Genomic DNA, 17,530 nt, shown 5'->3' with positions numbered 1-17,530 from the left:
GGGTTTTCATGAAGCAGATTTAAGTTATGCCATGTTAAAGTAAAACAGCTGTCACCTGGAATGAAATTCATTGTGATTTCACTGCAAACAAAAACTTGATCTTATTCCTGCAAACTTGAAACTTAACAAGCTGACAAGATCGAAAGCCAGAGTAAATGGATTATCTTTTTTTTTTTTTCCCAAGTGAATCTTGCACTTCAGCCCAGAGATCCAGAGCAGGATTTTGGCTGTGTCAGCCTTTATCCAGGCCTGCGAGTGTTTGATGGAGCGGCTGGCCGCTGCGTGGAAGACCTCTGCCTGCCCAGCCGGTGACTGATGCGCATGAGGCCATAGAGGAGAGCTTTATTAAACGACTGCAAAGACCCATCACTCTCCTTCTGACATATTGGGGGCTCACCTTGGGCTGGGGATGGGAGGTGCAACCAGAAGGAGTCAGGGAGACGTAAAACACTTAGTCGGCCTGTATTAACACACCGCTGTGAGGATGTGCACTACAGTTGTGCTTTTTTTCCCCCTAGTACACTACACATTTTAATTTTGATGTTCTTGTTGCATAATGCCCATTTGACAAATATACGTGCATGCAGGCGTGTGTGTATAGTGTGAGTCATTTAGAAGGAAACACTGGAAGCCATCATAATGCGGAGAGTGAGGGCGGGATGACAAATCCATCACTTTTCCCTCTTCTGACGCACACACTGGAAACACTTTACACAGCTGCTAACCTGGATGCCCCCATCCAGCCTCCAACACCAGCTGCAGGAGGCTCCACACACTCTGCATCTCTGTAACTCTGCAGCTGTAGTAGCACCCATGGGTGCGCACATACAGCAGGCGCGTCCACCACAATAGAGCCCAGGAAACAGATGCTTGATGATTTCTGTTTTATGCGCCATTAAGCTAAGGTGGCACATTTGAACATCAATAAATCATTAGCTCATTAATGAGCTGAAATATTGCAGTAATTAATGGGACACTTGGAAGTCTGCAGTCTGGGTAAAAATTTATGATTTTTAGATCCGTAGATATAAAAGTTGTCGATATATTTCAGTTTCAGATGATCACCTACTTTTTAACTCTATGTACACTTCTTGCACTACACTAAATGCAAGCTTCAGAAGGAATTTAGTACCAACAGAGTGTATAGGCTTTAATACTATAATTAAAAAAAAAAAGAATAAATGAATCACTCCACTTCAGTAAAAGGGAAATTAAGAGCATGACTATAAGAATCAGAGTCTTGAGACTTAAGTCAAATCTGATGAATTGCTTTAGATGGTAAAAAGACAAAGAGGACTTTTGCAACAGGGGTTAAATGGGTTAAACTCTTTAAAATTAAAGATAAAATGTCTTTACACCCTGGTAAGTATTAGATTGTTACCGTGAGTTTATGATTGTTTCATCTTCATAGGTTGCAGGTTCCCAAAGTCTTATTCTATATTCACATTACTTGTTTTAACCCATCGTCAGCCCTGAGATTAGTAGCAAAGTTATTTTTTTTAATAGAAATCTGAGAAGAGAATGATTTGCATTTTAATTTATAAAGTAATTTATCAAACAGCTGTACATTAATTTTCTAAGACATATTGCTTCCATCCATTTTTTTCTATGACATTACAAGAATTTCTGGATAAAAAATTAACTAAGCCATGGGCATGCATTTACACAAAGATTAAGTGTTTAAATTTTCTAAGTGCAAGTGCTGTTACCACTCTGTTGTTTGAGCATAATGTGACATTTCAGGTTCAGAAAGTTTCACTGAGTGAGGTCTCTGCAGAGTGAAAGAAAGAGGGCAGAACGGCCGTGAAGCCCTTGACTTTTTGGTGACGGACATTTATCAGGGCTCATTGCCTCATTGGAGGTGAAGCTGCCATGTGTTCTCACTCTGACAGGTAAAATAGTGTGTCACCATATGTGTGTGCGTGCGTGTTTTTGTGTGTATGTGGTGGGCAGACGGCCAACAAAAACTAACAGAGGCTGGCGCCAACAGAGAGGTGACTTAGGGGTGATTAAGCTAAAAGCAGCCAACACAAATGCCAGATCTTGTTGACGTGGACAAATGAAAATAGCACAAGTTAAAACTGCCTCCACTCACTTTACTAAAGTTTGGAAATAACTGTATAACTGTGAGGAAATTGTTACAAATTATTATATATTATGTCACAATGTCACAGTTTGGTTACCAGAAGATGATTTACTTTTGTAAAGTAAATAATAAAGAGAGAAAGGAGAAACATGACTTTAGTTTCTTAAGTGCCAATTAGTATATGCTGCTAATAGAAATAATGAAATCCTTAACATTGCATATTTGGCCCATAACAACCTCCCCCACCGATAAGGATGGATTTGGGCCTAAGAAAGAAAAGCTAGTTCGACAAAAAGAAGACATAAAAGTTAAATGGAGAATTCAGCGTCACACTGCGAGGGAACTGTGGTATATGTGGGACTTTAGGATCAAAGACCAAAGTAAAGCCGATACTGCTGACACATTTCTGTTGATGTGCTGTAGTTAATTAGTTGATATAAATAAATCCACTGTGCAGTTTTGCTATACTATAACGTGACAGGGCTGGAACCTATCCTAGCTACCAAGCACATCCTGCACAGGTCACTAATCTATCTCAGGGCTAACACAGAGAGACAGACAACCCATGTGCACACACATTCACACCTACAGCCAATTTAGAATCACTATATTAACCTAACATGCATTTTTATTTTCAGACTTTGAGCCTTCTTTTTGGTTCAAGGACCAATTAAAGACTGTAATACCCTGCCTCTTGCCCTGGGACAGGCTCCAGCCCCTCTGTGGCCTTGCATTAGATAAGCAGATGAGGATGGATCAAGGTGTGCATAAAAAGAGGTGGATAGAAACCAAACTGTTGTTAGAAAGGTTCTTTCTTAAAACAAAGTCAAGTAACACAGTATTGTTTAACATGTAATCTGTAGCATAACGATTTGCAGTAAAAAGTAAAAAGCTTTGGATCAAATGCAGACAAAAGTATGTGGTCAGGGTGCTTGTATAGAGTATCTATCTGGGGAGATGGGGAGAGGAGGCAAAAATGACTTCAGAGGAACACAAACAGCATAGATCTGTGCCCAACAACTGAGAATAAACATGCCAATATTCAAACATCATGGATATGTAAACTACCTCTCTTTTTTTTAAATTTTATTTATTTATTTATTTTTACGCACACACACACACACACACACACACACACACACACACACACACACACACACACGGTTGACCTTTACAGTGAAAAATGAATACATGAATACAGCTAAAATCTGCAAATGACAAATCTGCATTTGGCCCTCCAGGTTTCCCCTGAGGTGCGCTTCAGAGAGTCAAATGAGGGCAGTCGGATTTAATCTGCCACCTCTCGGAGGCACACACTGAGACTACTGAACCTACCAAGCAAACCTTGATTGCTATTTCGCTGGTTAACAGAATAAGTACTGAGAAGACCGACGACAGGAGAATAAAGAAAAGGGAAAATGAAATAGAACAGAGGAGAAAAGTAGGAGAAACCTAGTGACTCTAAAGTGGACGGCAGAAGGAGGAGGGCTGGGAGGATAAAGGAGAGAGAACACAAGGATCAGTAACAGTTTAACCTTCAGCCAAGGAGTTAAGTTGTGGTCAAGTCCAGAATCACAAAACAGGCCCGTCTCTACAGCAAGCAGAGCTTATCAGAGTCTGAATGCACATCCCACCCCTCTACCAATGTGTGAGCTGAGCATGCGGTGCATGAAGACGATCCATTTCTAATTTAAAACAACAACTACCGCTACAACATTATGTTTAAACAGCTTGTTTAGCCTGACAAACACTGACAGAACCCAAAACAATACAGCAAACAGTCAAATAAACTTGGAATATTTCTGAGTGAGAGAGGAAATTTTATAGCAGCTGAAAAGCCAAATTTTAAAAGCTCCATTTGACGACTGTGCTGACCTCTGAAGGAACAGAGCATCCGACAAGAAGGCTTAGTTTGTAAATAGCTACAATGTCACCAAGACTGCAGAGCCACATATTTTAATGGCGCTAAATTATTCAATTATATCTCACACAGAGAAAAGACCCTGTTCATATTTTAAAAGCTGTTCAAATATAACGCCTGATCTGTAGTTGATAAAAGGCAGAATCAAAGTCTTTGCTCTTCAGTGTCTCGGCACAGATCTTAGCATTTTAAGTTTTTAAACCTAAAGCAAAATCAGCAAGACTGCAGGAACGGAACTTTACTTTTATACCGCTTAGAGAGGCCAGAAAAATGGAAATGATGTTGGTATTTAAAAAGTAGATTAATAAAAAGCAAATTCTGAAACTCAACTTTCTGTTTAGTTAAAAAAAAAAAAAATTTTTTTCCCAGAGCATAAACACCTCATGTGAAGAAAATCCCAAACTGTCCAGCTCCACGAGACCTTCAGCTGCTCTTAAAGAGTTCTGACTGACAAGGTGCAGAAGCCCGCTCATCCTTCCACAGTGTGCACGTACGAGGAGGGGAGGCTTAGGTATTCGGTCTGTTAAGCATCTGTCATTAAACAGTGCGAGTTGTGTGTCTTTCACAGTACACTGCTTTCACTCCGATCACCTCTCTTTTCCAAACAGGAGTGAACCGGGCCCGAGCGCGGCTTTACTCAAAATGTTCAGAACGCAGCACCGGCAGCCACGAGGCATTAGAGTGTTTACCAAGTCAAATAAAATTAGCTTCTGATAAAGACAGAAAAGAGGTGGAACATGTTTGTTTTAGAACACACTGTAACAGACTCGTGGACATCCGCTGACAACATTTTGTCCTTCGTAACGCATAAGTTGCATTCATAGAGCTGATATCAAATGCGAATGGCTGACAAAAAAATAACAGAAAAGACGTTGATGACTAAAGAATCACCTAAGCTAATCTTTTAATCAAACTATTCAAACTGTTCCTGGTTTCAGCTTCTCCACTGCTGCTTTGATTTCCGGCTGAACCGAACAATCAGCAAGTAGATGTCACCTCAGAAAGTGCAGGTGTGATCATTTCAAAGGCCAATTTACAAAATAATAATCAGGAGCTCAAACTACAAAGAAAGAGCACTTTAACAAGAAATGTTTTGTGTAACCTCTTGCTAATCGCTTCCATACATCACCCCCTTTTTCTTTGCCACTAAAAGCTCAAGGATCTTTTCTTATAGAAAACATTTGTCTTTATTCACCATCTTCCTTTTCATGTTTCAGAAGCTGCATTTCGTTGTTCTTAAGGAGGTGACTGTAATTCAAACCCTTAATTCAGCCACAAGTGGAAATAGTTAAACCCACAGGACAGCAAAAAAAAAGAATTCATTTTGCAGATTTTTCAGGTCAACTTTTTTTTTTCTCTCGCATAAAAGACATGTGCAGCAAATATTACAGAGTTTTGTTTAGGGGAGGAGAATGACAGGAAGGAGTTCTTAGATTAAGGATCAATTCAACTTTATGAAGGCCAGCCAGTTTCTTTTGACTTTACTGAAATGGTGTCAAGAAGGGAAGAGAAACTTAATTTTATAACTGAATACTGATAAAATGAAATAAAAGGATTGAATGAATTATAATTCATAGCTCAATCTTTAAATCTTTAATTTTAAAATAAGTCCGGTAAAGTAACAGAAGCAAGGAAGAAAGGCTAAGAAAGGTTTGTGGCTAGAAAAAGCCCGACACAAAGAGGCAAGGTCTAAGGGCAGAATTTAAAGACCTCTGCTTTACATGCTGACTTGTAAATACTATGAAGTACATAAAACCTGTACAGTGGTTCTAAAAATCACAGACCTTGCAGAAGGCCAACATGTTATAGCCTCTCAGTAGAGCACAGACTTATGTTACAAATTTACCTCCCAAACTCATACAGCTAGTTAACCAAGACACATCAACTATAACTATTAATAATGATTTTCACCTGTAGGGGTTAGGAGGATGAGTACGTGAGATGGTAAAAGTAAAAAAAAAAAACTTGATGTCAGAGTCAATCAGAGGCAGAGTGAGGGGGGTGATCTTCTCAGAATATTGGTGGGAAAAAAAACAGTTCACAGAGAGTTCACTTCTCTTTGGAGCTGCATGACAGCGACGAGTTTGCATCTCTGCTCATCTCTCAATACATTTTTTCCCCCTTACTAATAAAACGAGCAGCTCGGGAGACGCATCAAAAATCTGGGGCATTTCTTCCTTCATAGCTGGTTTTCAGATACTCTAGCGGAATTAATTGACTGATCCAAGTTGCCAGCAAAAATTTACCCGATATTTAAACAACCACAAAGCTATGTCAGTGGTGAAGCTCGACCTTGTTCAAATCCACCTTTATTCCTGAAGAGCCGAGTTCAGAACACACTTTACTTCTCAGTTTAAGGAGATTAGAAACTTGAATCCATTTGTATGGAAATATTACTTAATTAAAAAAACATAGCTGCTCTTCAGTCATTGATCCAAATATTTTCACTGCAAATGGAAACCTAATGACCTGCTGCAGACAAATAGAAAACTGATTATGCTGTCGTAGAATCTAATTCTCATGAATAAGACCTTTAAAAACAAACAATCAAATGAAGGACTGATTTTTAAAAAAAATTAATGGTGATGGTGGGAAGAGTTATGGTGACAAAATTATGTTAGTGTAAGTTGATCAGTACAGATAAAAATCTTAGCATACTTCCTGTTTGCCTTTGCAGTATAAACCTGAGTAACTGATTTCATAGCTGATCTGTTTTGTGAATGCAAAATTACTTCAGTGGATTTCATGTAACACAACAGTGTTGCTTTGAGAAGAATATTTGTAGTCCTGTATCCCTCTGTGCTGGAGATAACCTAAATATCTGTATTGTGGTGTGTGGAGACACTTCGCATGAAAAATGTGTTTTCATTCAAAGTGGAAACAATCAGCTCTTTCATCTTACATGCAGAGAGAGGTAAGTGGACTCAAAAACTAAAAATCAGGTTTTTCTTCTCTGAGCAAACAAGCTTTTGAAAACAGAAGTTCAAATCACAAGACACAACCAGACTGCCTTTCGATCATTTTTTGTACCTGTCGTTAACAATACACATGTTTTAATTAGACAAGGCTGCGACATTTCTCGCTTTTTTAAAATAGGTCACTGTGGATATGAATAAATGTCTATCTATTAACATATATGGGAAAACTGCAATATCTAAAAGGCATGATTTTCTGAAAAAAGCCAGTGGCATTTATCATGACACTAAAAGTTGCTATACACACGCACACGCACACACACGCACGCACACACGCACACACACACACACACACGGAGGTAAGCACCACAAACTGTATTTCCAGACTTTCTGTAATTTTTCTAAGGACATTTAAGAAAATGCATGAAAACAGATGCTCATTAAAACAATTTCTCTGGTTAAACCACACAAAACTGGAGAGGTTAGTTCAGGCAATACAAGGACAACCTACAGTGGTAGAAAATGTTCACTGCTCAGGCATGTAATTATATAAAACCTGCAAAATAGTGACAGATAACCATTGATAAATAACACTTCAGTTCAATTCTGTTTTATTTGTATAGGGCCAAATTACAACAACAGTTGCCTAAATGACCTTTTTTTTAATGCAAATTAAAGATTAGAATAATACAGAGAAAAACCAACAATCGAGACAACCCACTTGGCAACAGTGGGAAGGAAAAACTCCCTTTTAACAGGAAGAAACCTGTTAAAGCAGGAGGAGGTTTAGGGAGGGCAGCTAGCTGCTGCAAATGGTTGGGTGTGAAGGAAGTAGAAAAGGGCGATATGACCAAAAATATTTATCACGATATACATTTGAAAATTTGCGATAACGATATAACTGACGATATAATTGACACTAGACAAAATACTTTACAACTCCACAACTTTATTAGTGCAAAAAACCCCATCAATGTATTTTCACTTAAACAAGCAGTTGTTTTTTATGTGCATTAAAGTTATATAAAAATGTAACAGTGCAAATTCCTTGCGGACAGTTTAACCAAAAGGCATTTCCAGTGGAAATTGGCCGACATATCCTCAGCATAACCATGTATAATATCCACAAAACTTAAAAAGAGGTTATACACACACACAATACGGTAAAATTATGTTGAAGCACAGTACGTAACACTCCGCGAGGCTCCTGCCTACGATAGCCGTAATGCTCCGACAATCCATCAAGCGGTGCGGCTTCGTAGCTTAGCAAAGTTGTACTAAAACATTTGACAGATTTTCGAGCGCCATGTACCACATAGAACCGTTTCGAGGTCAGTAAACACAACCAGAATTCATACATAAGGCACACGGGATTATAAGGGGCACTGTTGATTTTCAGAAAAATCAAAGGATTGATTTTAAGTGTGCCGTATTCTCCAAACAACACGGTAATAACGACGGCCCGCTAGCATGCTCTACCAGAAATAGTGCTTTGTTGTGTATCTGACGGACGAAAGCTAAACCAGTTCCACACCACTGAAGTTGCAGCATTTTTACAAACCAATTCTGGTTCATCTGTTTCATTTAACGATCCCCTTTCGCTCTTCTCATTCTGCGTCGCCGCCATGTGCGTATGTAAACATAGGCACTGCGCATGCGCGTTTTACCCATATTCTATCGCGATATTTCATTTTCCTATCGTTGCCCAAAATTACACCGGTATTACCGTGAACGGTATGATATAGCCCAGCCCTAGAAGGAAGGTTGCAGAAGAGCGCCAGAAGCACTGTGTCAATTTCTTTACAGTGAGTACTTTCAAATTGCTTGTGCACCTTCAGCTTTTTACTCAGTAACAACCTGAACAGGACATTTAGAAAAAAAAACATTTTCTTAGCTAAGATTTTTATTGTGGCTCTGACTGCTTTGATGGATGCTCAGGTTTGAATATTCATTTCACGTCAGGTTTTCACTCATGTAAACATAAGCAACTTGCTTTTAAAGCAGTAGCAGCAGCAGCAGCTTAGAGGACGACTGAACCCCGAGCCGCATTTATCAGGTGGTTGTTACACGCTACATTTCCTGAGTGATGCTGTCGGGTCCCGGCCTGTAGCAGCAGACCGCTGAAGGCTTGGAGGGGCTCGGCCACCCAGGCGGCAAGATGGCGAGCTGTTGATGAAGTGAGGGGTCACTTCAGGGCTAAGTGAGACCTCACACTGGACAAGTAGTCCAGACCTCAGGCCACGGTGGCATATGGGTGTGAAGGACTTGAGGAAGCTGAGCAGGAGTAGGTGGTGGTGGGGAGGCCAAGCTGTCCACTCTGCCTCTCACGAGACCCCCAGCTGTCACAACAGACATTTACCAGGCCTCACACTAAACACCCACCAGGGAGAAGGGGAGGGGTAGCATCCTTCCCCTTTCAAACAGAGGGATGGAATAGAGGAAGGACGGAGGGAAAAAGGAGTGTAATCTCTTCTTCCTGCTCCTGTGATGTCTGAGGAATGCTGCGTTTTGCCCCCGCCTCTTCCCTGCCACTCTCCTCTGCCACTTCTGAAGCCAGGCTGCAAACCTGCTAATTATAGCCGCTAAAGGATGAACGTGTGACCTCAATAGTTATTTTAGGTCTGCTGTGCAAAGAGAGCAGAGACAGTCACAGCAGGACGGGGAAAGCTCCAGCCTAAACTGTCACACAGCAAGACACACAGCTGCAGTGCAGGCGAGCCAAGGTCAGGCTGCAAGACTGTTCAGATACTGGGAGATGACAGCAGCTCACACTGAGCTACAGAGGTTTCTTTCTATTTGGCTTATCAAGCAAAGGCAAATGGATCAGATAGCTCAATAAAAAGGACCTTAAGACACAGGATACTGGCAAAGAAGGAGCAGTGGTCCAAGATCACCAGGACAAAACTGCAGCTTCTGGGATTCATTAGATTTAATTTGATAATGCTTTCAGACTAAAATAATTAGTTAATTATCAGATTAACAGATTTTTACTGGGAAGCTTTGCACTTTTAATTTGATCAGTGCTTATAATTTTAAGACACATATGGACATTTCTATGGAGTGAATCACTGAAAAAATAACTCATGGGTGGATGAGTGTGGCAATGTTTTAAGCAAAGATGACCGATGGTTAGATTTACTGCAGGTTTTACGTTATGGCGCTGCTTTCATATACATGTACATTTAATATAGCGTATATTAAATATATTTGCTTTACCATTCGGCTTAATCTGGTTTTACGTATGGTGTGTGTGTTTTAAGTTTCACCTTCCTAAAAGATCTCCTCCAGAGAACAATAAATTCTTAAAATCAATTAGCGAATAAATGATAGCATTCTTTACAAATATGAAATATAAGTATTAAAATAAAACACGCACATATCAAATCCTTATCTGGCGTGGATTTCTACTTCCATGGTGCAAAAATCCATACTTTATATGAATATTTATAAAAATACGGGACAGTGAAATGCTACTACTAAGTACAATAGCAGATTTAGCAGTAATCTCAGGAGAGTTTTCTTCATCCTCAATTCTTTGCGCACACACTTCTCACTGTAAAAACAACTCCCCTCTGCAGTTGTCTGCTGAATGAATGCCTCTCACACCATCTCTGTACCCAACGTGCTCCCCTTCCAGCATTACTTCCACACCTGAGAGGCTATTCACAGCGTCCTGGTACCACGCGTATCACTTAACCCTGTGTCAAAACACAGGTGTAACATAAGCACGGGGAGCAGGCGAAGGTCCTGAGCTCATAAAGGAATGTGCGTTCTGGGAATAACGCTTTGCATGTACGAGAGGCCCCTCGCTGTGAGCGTGCAGTAGACTACAGAGTTACTGCAGCGAGTAGCTGGAAGACAGCCAGAAACTGACAGACTTGGAGAAGGCATACCGTCACCTCAGGGATCCACAATACGATGAGACAGAAACGTGACTCAGCGGTTATGCTGGGCAGACAGTGAGGAGAGCAGTTTTAGTCATTAAAAAAAAAAAAAAAAGGTAAGTAAACAGGTGGCACTCTTACCATGGTGTCCCGTATATCCGGAATCCCTTTATGGTGACGTCTGAGTCCTGCAGGTACACACAGTTTGTGAGCAGTGACTGGACATTGTCAAAGTCCTCTGGTTTGAGCTTGGACACTGAGGGGAATCGGTAGTAATCCTGCTTGACCAGCTCAGCCATAAAGTCCTTATCGAAGGTCAGCTCATGGTTCCCCGCGATTACTACCTTAAACTCATATGGTAGGCCACCTAGAAGATAGAAGAGAAGCCAGGGAGAGGATGGTGAGCCGAAGTCCCAAATTCACACATAAACCTACACACTAAGCTCTGGTTGGACTTGTTTTCGAGGGCTCCATAGGCAAGACTGTCTTCCTCAGACATTTTTAGCACTTCTGACCTTACCTGAAACAAATGAGCATATACACCTTCTTTGCAAGGTAAGTGTAGTGATATGGGACCTAAGTGGTATATTTTTGACCAAAAAATTAAGAAATAGTGACATATATCTCTCAGAGTTTTGCTTATTATAGCAAGTTGGACGTAAGAGCTAAAACTCGAATACGACCTTAGTCTTTTTATTCCTGTAGGTGAAATCTAAAGAGAACCTCTCATCCTCTCACATCACTGGTCGACAGCACTATAGTGTCAAAAGTAAAAACTTAAAGAGACCTAAAGGTCATAGTATGACTAACATTTAAATTGATCTGATCCTTTGAAATTGATTTGTTGTGCGTTTCTGTACAGATCTTTGTCAAAGGCTTTAATATCCTGTGTCCTTCAGTTGCAGATCTCTGTTATGAGCACAATACGTGATTCAGCCTTAATATTATTCTTCTGCCAAAGCAGAGGCTGAGAAGCATCAAGGTTTATACACAAACCACTAAACCAAGTTTCGAGAAACTTGCAGGAGAGGTGGAGGCCAAACAAAGTGAGAACTCATTAACTTTTGATGCTGATCTGGATCACTTTTTTCAAAACTACCTTTGCTGCTCTCCTAGTGCCCCTCTAGTTGCAATATTAAATCAATGAGAAATGAAAGAAACATTAAAAAAGTTCACTTAAACTGAGAAAAGTTTAAACCTTTTTTCTGACCAATTTTTTTTTTTTTTTTAAATTCATGGGAGTTATACAAACATGGCATACACCAAGGCTTGGTACGTTAATTGTGTACCCTGCCTTAGAGTTTGCCCTCTAGTCCCTAGACCGAATAAGGTGTTCTGAGTCAAATCAGATTTTTTTATTAAAGGCTGATAATTTATCTATATCAAGCAGTTTAAGGCTGAACAGCATTTTATTAAATCACACAGTAGCTGTATGTATTTTCCACCTACCCTCTCTCTACAGAAACAGCAATTTATCCCAATAGTTTGTATATAAAGAATACACTTCCTCAATAGCTCCCTGTATACCTAACCCTGAGTACAGATCAGGGTTGGAAAGAAACACAGATAATTGGAGGGAAAAATACCCTCAATTCAGACAGTCAAAGAGGTTACAACCACAGCTGACGGCTCAGTTTGACCCCAACAGACCACCGTCTATCTCTGTAGATGCCAGGCAGCTGGAAAAGGCATGAACCTGAACTAAATACAGAAGAACATCTATTACAATTCTCATCCCCTCATCTTTCAACTTCTGCTGTGCCCTTTTCGCTCTCCTCTGTCGAGGTGATTTGTCCTGGTTCCCCTTCGCCATCAAGAAACTGACTTACTACTTTATTCCAGCTGACTGAGCACTCAATGAAAGGGCCTGGCCTTCATCACCCTTCGACTCACTCTCTATATTTCTCTTTTCCCCCCTCCTGGATTCTGTGTTTTAGGCTTCCTGGTGCTCTTGCTCCAGTCCTCCTTCCTTTGTCTTCTTGAATGCCCTGCGGAATATGTATAGACTAATATGCAGGCTCATTTTGTATAGTCAGTTGAGAAAAAGCCATGAGAAGAATGAGCTCTGAGGGAGCGGCAGTACTCTGCCACCCCCAAACACAACTATTAAAACAGACAATCTGACCACAGCTAATGATTTTTGTTTTAAAATAACGGATTAACCTCCTGGGGGTTTTCTTGAATTATCTAAAAACTGTTTGGTCTACAAAATGTTAGAAAAATGTTAGTCAAAGTTTCTTTAGCCAAAAAGTCTTTCAGCAAGTTTCATTGTTTAGTTACACCAACCTCCAAAATCCAAACATTTTATGCTCAGTATCAAATAAAAAAAGCAGACGTGCGAGTCTGAGCTAATGCGTGTTTGGCATTTCTGCTTAACAAATTACACAAATTATAAATCAATTATTAACATCCTTCCAGATTAATTTTTGATCATTTCCAAGAGCATTCTGTCAGTTATTGGATCTACTTTAGTGGGAAGGTTTGGATAAAATGAATACTGACTTGTTGCTATGCTAATGAATTCATCCTGATTACTTAAGTACATTTCTTAACACATGCTGCCACACTTGCTGGCTGTCATGCCATATAGTTCTGTCAAAGAGTGACTGTTCATACCTGGTACTGTAGTGGCCTTCTGCAACAAGGTATGTGTCTGGTTTTTGTTTCATAATGCATACATAATTTCAAGCTGTGAACGTTAATATATGGAACTTCAAAATAAAAGGAGTTGTGTAATTGCAGACGTTACACAGTCTAAATATGAGATGAAACACACACAAAAATGACACTAAACGGATGATTGTGCAGCCAGCATCACTTAGTTGTCCAGATGTAGACAGAGGTTTGTATTCAAGCAGGTTTAAGCTGACTTTAGGAGATCTGCTAAACAGGCTCAGTTACAAAAATGGTAGAAATTCAGTGTGTGTAACACTGCAATGCTATTACAGTTTTATAAGTGAGATGTCTATATCCATCTATAATATGGAGTTTGACAGGAAGGCAGTTGATCCCGGTTTAGTGTAAAATGCTTTTGTGCGTTTCTGTGCTTTGTTTTAAGTGTTGCCAGTTATAGAGGAATGCTGTGATGCAAGCGAAGAGGATAAATTGAATAAAATGCTGAATAGAAAGTCCAATAAAGAGTATTTATTGACTAAAATTGGTTTGGATTCATAATGGAAAGTGAAAGAAAAAAAAATTCAGCATATTGCTCAATTTCTGCAGTGGCCAAGACCAAAACTGGAACTAAAACTAATAGAAAGTGAATGCAAGAGAATAAAAATTCAATCAAAAGACATCAGCTCAAGACAAACAGAAAGTCTGCCACATCCAGCTCAAGTGTGTGTGTGTGTGTGTGTGTGTGCATGCATGTCTGGAAAAGAGTGTGTGTGTTCTCTAATACTGGAAATGAAAGAATCATGGCTCCCCGGTCTATAGGTTTCATTCCCGCTGCTCTAAATTAGCTCTCGTTGCATCTCGGGATCATAAATTCCAGTGTAAACTTAAATGAGAGCGCCGTCTCTCAGTCCCCCAGCACTAACTGGATCACGCATCCATTTGCACGCTCACACACAACCCAAAGCGAATCATCCGACACCAGGCAGGGAAAATCTGGGGAAAACATAATTACCATCAAACAACTCCATCTCCATTACTCCACTGGGAATTTCGACTGCTTTTTATTGCTACCGTGATACATCTAACAGAGTCCTGATGCTGTGATACACCTAGATTTATTTTTCATTCTTCATCGACAGCCAGAGGTATGAAGGAGAGTAAAAAGATCAAAACAAAACTCTGAAGAAAACCAAGCACTGAAATGTTTTGTCATACCTCTCAAAGAGGCAGACGAGACATTTAAGACGACATCTGCACTATAAAAACGTTTCATTTAGAAAGTGTTTTCCACAGTGCAACACTAAAAATACACACTTTGCCAGGGTTGAACAGGAGTTTAATAAATCATCCTTTTGTCTGTTTCTATAAATTCATCCCTTTAGACATGCAGAGTAATCAAGCTATGCAATTGTATTTAAAAATCTATTCTAATTAGAGCAGAAACAAAAAATATACCCCTATTTAACAAAACAATCGTTCACTCATTACTCAGTATCTAGATATTTAAATATCAGGGTTTCAGCTCAGAGTTGGCTTACCGGAGGTGGCAATCTGTGTCAGTAAACATGACCGGCAATAATACACTCCAGTAGGGATGGGTACCGGTGTCCGGTGCCATGATGGCACCGGTTCTGACATAAACGGTAGTAACCAGACCGAAAAGCAGCGCACATTTCGGTGCTTTATTTCGGTGCTTTTTTTTTCGGTGCTTTTTTTTTCCCTGAGCCAATTCTAGCCAATCATTTTACGGTTCCGAGGATAGTAGGCGGGGCCAGGTACGTACGTTCTTTTAGAGCAGAGCTACAGATTAAAAATGCCCAAGGCGAAGCGGTCAAAAGTCTGGCTGTACTTCACAGCAAAAGATGCAAACTCAGCAGCCTGCAACAAGTGCTTTAAGCTGATACTGTGATACTGTCAAAGGAGGTAACACCTCAAATCTGATGAAACACCTGGCGACGCATAGCGTTTTTTTTTTTAAAGCCGAGAAATGCGCCGTGTTTGATAGCTTGCTGCGAGACCTCACACCGTGCACATCTACTGCGGGTGTGGTGCCTGTTATCGGACCCGGAGTTAGCAACATCCCCCAAGAACCCGAAGAGTAGAGTCCTGGCCCCTAGCCCTGTCAGTGTAGCAGAAATGATGACGGATGATGATGGCAGCAGCAGCCGTTCTTCTCTGCGTGAGTAGCTTCATGTTGTTCGTGTGTAATTAACGTTGAGTAGGCTAACCACATTATTACATTAATGCATGTAAGGTGAACTAGCAAACACCGTCGTAGTTACATGCGGCTGTCTTCTTGTTTGATGGCAGATACTCCCTTCACCCTGGCCAAAAAGGCTAAAATGACCAAAGAAAAAGTGGAAAACAGTTAAACATGAGAGGTTTTTGGACAAAGTTTGTGTTTTTTCCATTGTTTAAGCACTGCTTCCAGCCAAGAGTGATACCATATATGCCCTATAGCTGCAGAAAAGGCTAACATTGTTATCTTTTTACAAAAAAAAACAGCTGAACATGAGAGGTTTTTGGACCAATTTTGTGTTCTCCATTCTTTAAGCACCGGTTTGAGCACCGTTTAAGCACCGGCACCGTTTCAAAAGTACCGGTTTGGCACCGGTATCGGATAAAACCTAAACGATACCCATCCCTACACTCCAGTGTTCTGACTTCCTACTAAGAAGCCAAAGAAAAAGATATATAAATCCCACAGACTCCATTAACATTATTTACCTACTTACTTCCATATATTTTGAGATGAATTTAGTCGTTTTTGATCATGCTAGTCCCTTTCATAGTTTGTCTCTTCAGCTGTCACCTTGTGTGTGTGCGTGTGTGCGCGTGTATGTGTGCGTGTGTGCGTGTGTGAGAGCTGGAGGGTAGAGCAGTGTGCAGCCAGTGAGGTAAGACAGGGAGAGGAGAATATAGTGAATAGAGATGACGACAATCCAGCATCAAAAGCTTCCCGGCAACTGTTAATTACTAGAAAACAAACAATGGACTGACATCATTGAACCCCAGTGTCTGATTGCAGTGGAGCTTGTCCTAACTATAGCATCGCTGACCTACTCGTAGATACAGTCTATATGGAAAGAATTCACTGTGGTTCACTTGTTCCACATAGCGTCATGTTACAACCTTATTCCAAAATGGATCAAATTCAGTTTTCACCACAAAATTCTACACACAATATCCTATAATGACAAGGTGAAAGAAGTGTCTTTGAAATTCCTACAAATTAAAAAAAAGAAAAGAAAAAAAAGACGTGCATAAGTAGGGATGGGAATTGAGAAGAATTTAGCGATTCCAACTGCATTATCGATATGACTTATTGATTCGTTTCCTTATTGATTCTCACTGGGTTCTCTTTGAATCTCCACCATTGGTAGAGAACAAAACAGAGCAAAGAAACCAAACAAAACAAACAAACAAATGAAAGCATTTATCCTGTGATCGTTGGAGGGAAAAAAAAACATTAATGAATGCTAATGATGCTATGTGTGTACTGGAGGCATAAAATGTGGATGTTTTACATCTCTAAGATGATGACCTCAAATGCTGTTTAGAGGGAAAAAAAGATAAGCAGATAAAAAAAAAGATTTTTTTTCTTTTTTTGCAGCTTGATTAGGTAATTGAGGTGATTGTACGTTTTTAAGTTGGGCCAATTGATTTATTCTTTACCCACACAAACGCGCACACACACACACACACACACACACTACAGAGCAGCTTGGGAGCAGCTTAAAGTAGGAGATCAGAGTCAATGCTCAGCCATCAGACAGTCCGGGTCAGGGGGGGACTCGCTCCTCAGCATCGATCTCCAATGATCTCCTCCAAGAGGCCAAACAGCAGTCGATGGCCCGGACAAACTGCTGTCTCCTCTGTAGTGTGAGAGGAGCAGATAGATGAGGCAGCGCAGATTTTTTTCAAAAAAAGCTGCACACCTACAACAAATTCCTCCTCCATCCCTGAAAATCTGTTCAGATTTAGTTGATGAGACCTCTGTTTTTCCCCAGTTTTGGCTTCAATAATGCTTTGTACCATTAAGATGCCTACTTGCAGGACGCCGCTTCTGCCCAATAATTAAACTGCGTTACGCAACTACTGACCTGGG

At 40.3% G+C, this 17,530-nt stretch overlaps 1 protein-coding gene across 2 annotated transcripts in view; it reads right to left on the bottom strand.

Annotated features, from left to right (window-relative positions):
• Positions 1-17,530, bottom strand: part of mpped2a (metallophosphoesterase domain containing 2a) — a 70,053-nt gene that overhangs the window by 28,018 nt on the left and 24,505 nt on the right. For both annotated transcript variants that reach the window (XM_005458905.4, XM_003454339.5), the window contains one exon: positions 10,948-11,173. In XM_005458905.4, the coding sequence (XP_005458962.1) occupies positions 10,948-11,173 (226 nt within the window). The remainder of the gene's footprint in view (positions 1-10,947; positions 11,174-17,530) is intronic.

The sequence above is a fragment of the Oreochromis niloticus genome, linkage group LG1 (assembly GCF_001858045.2).
Source record: "Oreochromis niloticus isolate F11D_XX linkage group LG1, O_niloticus_UMD_NMBU, whole genome shotgun sequence".
Classification (NCBI taxonomy): Eukaryota; Metazoa; Chordata; class Actinopteri; order Cichliformes; family Cichlidae; genus Oreochromis; species Oreochromis niloticus.
Note: the sequence above shows the minus strand (reverse complement) of the source record. Positions and strands in the feature narration are given on the sequence as shown.